The sequence below is a fragment of the Malania oleifera genome, chromosome 7, assembly GCF_029873635.1.
Source record: "Malania oleifera isolate guangnan ecotype guangnan chromosome 7, ASM2987363v1, whole genome shotgun sequence".
NCBI classification, from domain to species: domain Eukaryota; kingdom Viridiplantae; phylum Streptophyta; class Magnoliopsida; order Santalales; family Ximeniaceae; genus Malania; species Malania oleifera.
In genome coordinates, this window is record NC_080423.1 from 105669110 (window position 1) to 105674786 (window position 5677).

General features: G+C 35.1%; 1 protein-coding gene across 1 annotated transcript; it reads left to right on the top strand.

The window, feature by feature from the left end:
• The first annotated feature begins 850 nt into the window (after positions 1 to 850).
• On the top strand, positions 851 to 5330 carry LOC131159493 (uncharacterized). Its single transcript, XM_058114448.1, has 10 exons — positions 851 to 1175; positions 1814 to 1839; positions 2109 to 2193; positions 2282 to 2491; positions 3332 to 3454; positions 3537 to 3594; positions 3769 to 3842; positions 3978 to 4066; positions 4146 to 4218; positions 5002 to 5330. The coding sequence occupies exons 1-9, from the start codon at positions 1071 to 1073 to the stop codon at positions 4213 to 4215; spliced, it is 840 nt and encodes a 279-aa protein (XP_057970431.1). The 5' UTR covers positions 851 to 1070; the 3' UTR covers positions 4216 to 4218; positions 5002 to 5330.
• The last annotated feature ends 347 nt before the right edge of the window (positions 5331 to 5677 follow it).

The window sequence follows — 5677 nt, forward strand, 5'->3', positions numbered from 1 at the left end:
TAGGTCCTTCGAGAGGACTACCGTCCTCCTATTAGATTCTCTTATCCAATGAAAATACACTAAACAACGAGTCCTAGTAGATTATGCATGAACCCTATTATGTGACATTAATTGTTTGATATGTTTTCATTGGATATGAAAGTCTAATAGGGGAACCATGTTGATCCTTTGGAAGGACTTCTTTTTTTTCATTACATATTATTTTTATCTCAATTCATTCCACCAACTTGTTAGGAACCTGTGAGCATCTAGATCAAAGGGATACCAAGATTTTTACGTGGTTCGGTCAATAACGACTTACGTCCACAGAACACACACCAAAATTCACTAACTCGCCAAAAATATTACAATTCTCTCTCTCTCTCTCACTTCTTCCCTTCTTGCTCTCTCTGAGCTTCTCTGCTCTCTCTGTGCTATATATCATACACTTTCCACAGCCCTCTTTATATAGACTTGGAATTTACATCATAATTAAATGTGAATTAATCAAATTAATCACAATTGGAAGTTTAAAATGAAGAGATTAAATGAGAGATAATTCCACCGCGTTTTCTGACTCAGCAACGCATCTCCAACTGTCTCTTGGCTCCATCTCTAACACAACTAAACACTACATAGGTGCAAAACCAAGTAATTTCCCGTTCTTTTAAGGGGATTGCTATTTTTTCTCTTGCAAATCATAGAAGATTATAGATTCGACTTCCTATAAGTTCTAGTTTTGTTTTCTATGAACAAAGGAGAGGAGGAGAATACCACACTGTAGTGTACATAGTTATTTTAACTCTTGTATCTGTACATGGTTAAAATTTGCCAACAACTCTTGTATCTTTTGGTGGCGATGAATGTAGCCATCAAAAGTTGATTTTGTTTAGGAAAGCCCAATATGGTTTTCGCCAACAACTTGTAAAATTTTTGTCGCTAAAGATATAACAAAATGAAATTTTAGACATCCACTGAGCGCCTATTGTGCTAATATTTCATAAACAAATTGAGAGAGAGGGAGAGCGATCTGGTGACTGCTGGAGCCGCGAAGAGGATATTATCAATTTTTTGGAATCGCGAGTTGTGGAATGGAAAGGGCTAAATCAATCGCATCCAGTCTTTTCTGGGTACTGTTTTTGCTGGGGAACACAGTGCGAGTCTCTTCAACTCAACCTTTTTCTCAGACAGATCAGGTATATAGTTCCTCAAATTACAGTACAATTTTTTTCTTTGTTTTTTTTTTTCCTTTTTTGTTTTGTTACGTTTGATTATTATGTATACTGACATCCCTAGATTGGGGCTGTGTTATTGCAAATGCTCGTAAGGAATGACTCAATCGCAAAAAGTTAGATTTCTTTTTTTGTTGGAAAATCGAAGTTTGGATTTCTCGGTCTTGAGTAGGGTTTATTTGGACATTGTAATTCAGCCAAATTACATCTTATGATTTAAAATATGGGAATTTGGATCTGTTTTTGGATGCATAGGAATTGTTGGGTTTTGTTTGGAATTTAAGAAATATGAAGTTGGCATAATTCAGATTGATCATTTTACATCATTAGATTGATCCTTACAAACAATATTTTTTGGATGTATAGGAGTTGGGTGCCTGATTTAGAAATTGTTTGTTTTGGTATTAATACTTACTGGCCACGAACTACTTTTTGGTTAGCAGTTGGAATCATACAATTGTATTTGACCATTCCTTAAAAAAAAAAAAAAAAAGTTGGTAATCTGCTTACGCGCTTTCATTACTGTATATCTGGTATTTATTTTCGTCAAATTACCATTGCTTCTAATATGAATTTATTTTCATTTTATTTACATGTTCCAGGACATAGAGCAATCTGCTGCTGCAAGGTAGCATCCTGCCACAATTTAAAATTGGTCTAACCTTTAATTTTCCATGATCCACTGTTTTCCTGAATGACTTAAACGAATTTTGTATCTTAGTATTTGGATTGGGTTTCAAGTGGATATTGAGTTATTGATACTCCAGTACTTGGAAGCTTCTTGAATTATAATCAGGGGTTATGATGCAAATAATTTTTCTTTTGGGGTTTATTAGTGCCAGCAATTGCTCTCTATGAAGGTTGGTGAGCTAATATTTGTACAATTTCCATGTTTAGAACTCTTAAGCAGGAGCCAGAACATGCTCATGAAGTACACTGTTCAAGAGAAAGAAGTAGGGCAGCCTGGAAAATTATTGAAGAGGTAATGGAAAAATGCATTGTGCAGATTTGACCAATAGCTTTTGAAATATGTAATTTTGATAAGCATCGATTCTATTTAAGTGTTGCAGTATTTGACGCCATTCATGGAAAAAGAAAGGTATCAAATTTCAACTAGATGCAGACTTCATCCCGATAATGATCTATTTAGAGATCAGGAGCAGCATAAGATTCATGTGGATATAAATGAGTGGCGATGTGGATACTGTAAGAAAAGCTTTCGGGCTGAGAAATACCTTGATCAACATTTGGACAACCGGCACTACGATCTCCTGAATGTGGTATGCAAACCCATATTTTTTTTCTTTTTCACAGTACTTTCTGTCTAAGTACAAGTCGCGCACAATAAAAATTTTCATACAGTAATTAAAATACGTCAAGTCCCTTTTGTCTATTCTTCTTTGAATTTGTATTGCTTTTTGTCATTCACATTGATGGTTGTTTTATCCTAGGTGATTATTTGGTTCATTTGGACCATATCATTTTGTTATCCATGTCATATACTCATATTTTTTCTAAATAAAATACAATTATGCAATTCTCTTATTTCTAAACTCTTACAATGATTTTATATTAACATTTCTGTAAGTTAAAATACAAGAGAGGTATTGTAATCTGTCCCTTAGTGCTTTTAGTTTAATTTTTTTTTTTCCAAATAGATATCCAATTATGCATATCATTGTGCCATGTTTGTGATGTAATTTGCCAAAGTAGATATATCCTGTTATTCATTACTGTCTTATTGAGTAGTCTTCAGCTCATGCTTGTTCAAAGTTATCTAATCTCAATTTATCAGATATTTGATTAATATATATTTATGGTTATGAAAATCCTGAAAAAGCATCAGAAGCCAACAGCTTAAGTTTAGTAAAGAGACTTGTAGCATTTCCAGTTGAGTCTGTCAAAACAATGCATTTGGTGCGTGCAATGATAAGCATGTCAAGAGTCAGCGTTTCTCGATTAACTGCATTTTGTTCTGAGAAGCTTTGCATTTTATTGAGACCTGTGCACCAAGTTTTCTTTTAAGATCCATGCTTTGATTTTAATTTTGATAATTGTGGTAATCTTGGGTAAACATGGTTTATGGTGATGTAAAATTATGAACTTTTAATCGAGGTCAGAGTGATAGCAAGTGCTTGGCAGATTTATGTGGGGCATTGCACTGTGACCATGTGATGCAGTCCAAGTCACCCAAGAGCAAGTGCAATCCTGCAGCTGCTGCGAGGAATCGCCACCTATGTGAGGTCATTATTCTCTTCTCTGCTGCTAGCTTGCACTGTTTATTCCAGTGCCATTCGTTGTTCATCTCCGGGTTTTTATTTGCAGAGTCTTGCAGATAAATGTTTTCCTGTTAATCAGGGTCCCTCAGCAAGTCGTCTTCATGGTAATTTAATGTTTTCTAGGAGTTATCTGTGTTGTTTCCTTTTTTTTTTTTTTTTTTGAAAAAAATTGTGTGAGTTTCTGATGCTATATTACTATTAAAAATTTCTCTTATTTTATGTAATAACTAATACTATTGCTCATATATTTTGCATATGGTAAATTCTGTTTGTTGTAGAATTGTTCTTGCACCAATTCTGTGATGCTCACACTTGCTCAGGAGGACGGAAATATTTTCCTAGAGGGCGCAAGGTGGGGCTTACCTCTGTACTATGGCAGTTCAAAGCAGAGTAGATTCTCTCTTTTTTTTTTTTTTAAGATGTAGTAGATGAATATAACCCTATCATTGGTTTAATTGATATTGTTGTCCCAATTTCATCTGTGCAGAAGCAAACAAGTGTATTCTACCTGGCTATTTCAATATTGACATTAATGTTGCTCCCGCTTTTCTATGTTATTGTCTTTTTGCACCAAAGGTAGAATATTTTACCTCTGAAAATCTCTCCACTTACCAAGTTCTTGTAATGACTGATTTGGTTTGTGCATTTCCCACAGAGAAATGAGAAGAGGAACCCAAGAATTGAGGCGTATATCACAACTTGGACGGAAAGCAAAGCCCTCTTAGTCGGTGAGTTTCCCTTTCCACTGTAGGAATGTATTGAAAGATAGGTAAGGTTGATAAATGGGCACTGGGTTTCAGTAATTTTACTTATTCTTGGCAGTGAGCATTGGGCACTGGACACTGACCACTATTCATGTTTGGCAATTTGAATGATCATATAGTTAGTTGCATTTTTAAGTTTGTTAAAATATAACATTTCTGCTAGCAAATACATTTGGAAGAAATGAGATTTTTTTTAATACATTATAGACATTTAATTATTACAGAAAATCACCCCTTAGGGGACACCCCATATGTTTGATCATGGGACTTCCATTTGGAGGTCTTAGGTTCAAACCATTGGGATGGGTGGGGAGGGCTTTAGGAAAAGGAGAGCAGCGTGAGCTACTTCCTGTTGTGTAGCTCCAGCCTCAATTGGAGTATTGGGCTTAGGTAACTGTTACAATGGTGTATCAGCCTTATTTTAAAAACGTTTTCTTCTGGTTTTTACTGTTCCTCCATCATGTGAGTCAATGATTCAATATGGTAGCCTTAGAATATTGTCACATATTCCTTTGATGTGTGGTATTGAGTTCATTATATATAGTTCTAATGATTTGCTGGGCAAACTGTTGGTGCCAAGTTTCTGAAGTCAGAAGATAACAGTTCATCTCCATTTTGGCCAAAATGCAACAATTCATCTTGGCGTTTGGTTGAGTTGTCTGTCTGTCTAATATGGGAGAATGCATGATTTTTTTTTTTTAATAAATATCATTACTGCATTTAAACTTTTCTAAATTTTCCTCACAGGTGGAATCAATATTACCCAGATATGTCCTCCTTTGCTTATGGTGCTTATAACTGTCAACCAGGAAAGCATATGGAGTTGATGATACAACATTTGATTACCAGGATTTTTTTTCCTAGTTTGGGCTTCCTTTTCAATGCATTTCTCTGGAGAACTGCTTTTGTCATTAGAAAGCCTAAATGTGGATGACTTACATAAACTCCTCAAAAAGCCAAACCAGCTCTATATGTACCATCTCGGTGTAATATCTGGGAAGAACAAAGATGTATTAACAAACATTTTTCTGCTGAATAAAACTTATCCATTCTTGATGGTTGAATGACTTGGAAAATATTTGAGTTGGCTCTTGCATGCCTGTGTGATATTGTTTGTTTTTTTTTTTTTTTATCATTTTAGCATTGAAATGATGTGTTATGAGCAAAAGAACAGCGATGGTACCTTGCAGTCCTGATGGGCAAATGGGAAATTATTGTTGCAGAATAAGAAAGAAAAACTTGCCAATTCACATTTTAGATGACCACAATCTATTCTGTTCCACTAGGAGGTGATCTTCTCACCCATATCAGATTTTTATTGACGGGATTCATGGATGTTTTTGAAGAATTGAAACAGCTGCTGTTAAGACGGATGGAGACACCCTAGCCAATTTTGAAAATCCACTGAATAAAAGTGCAATAT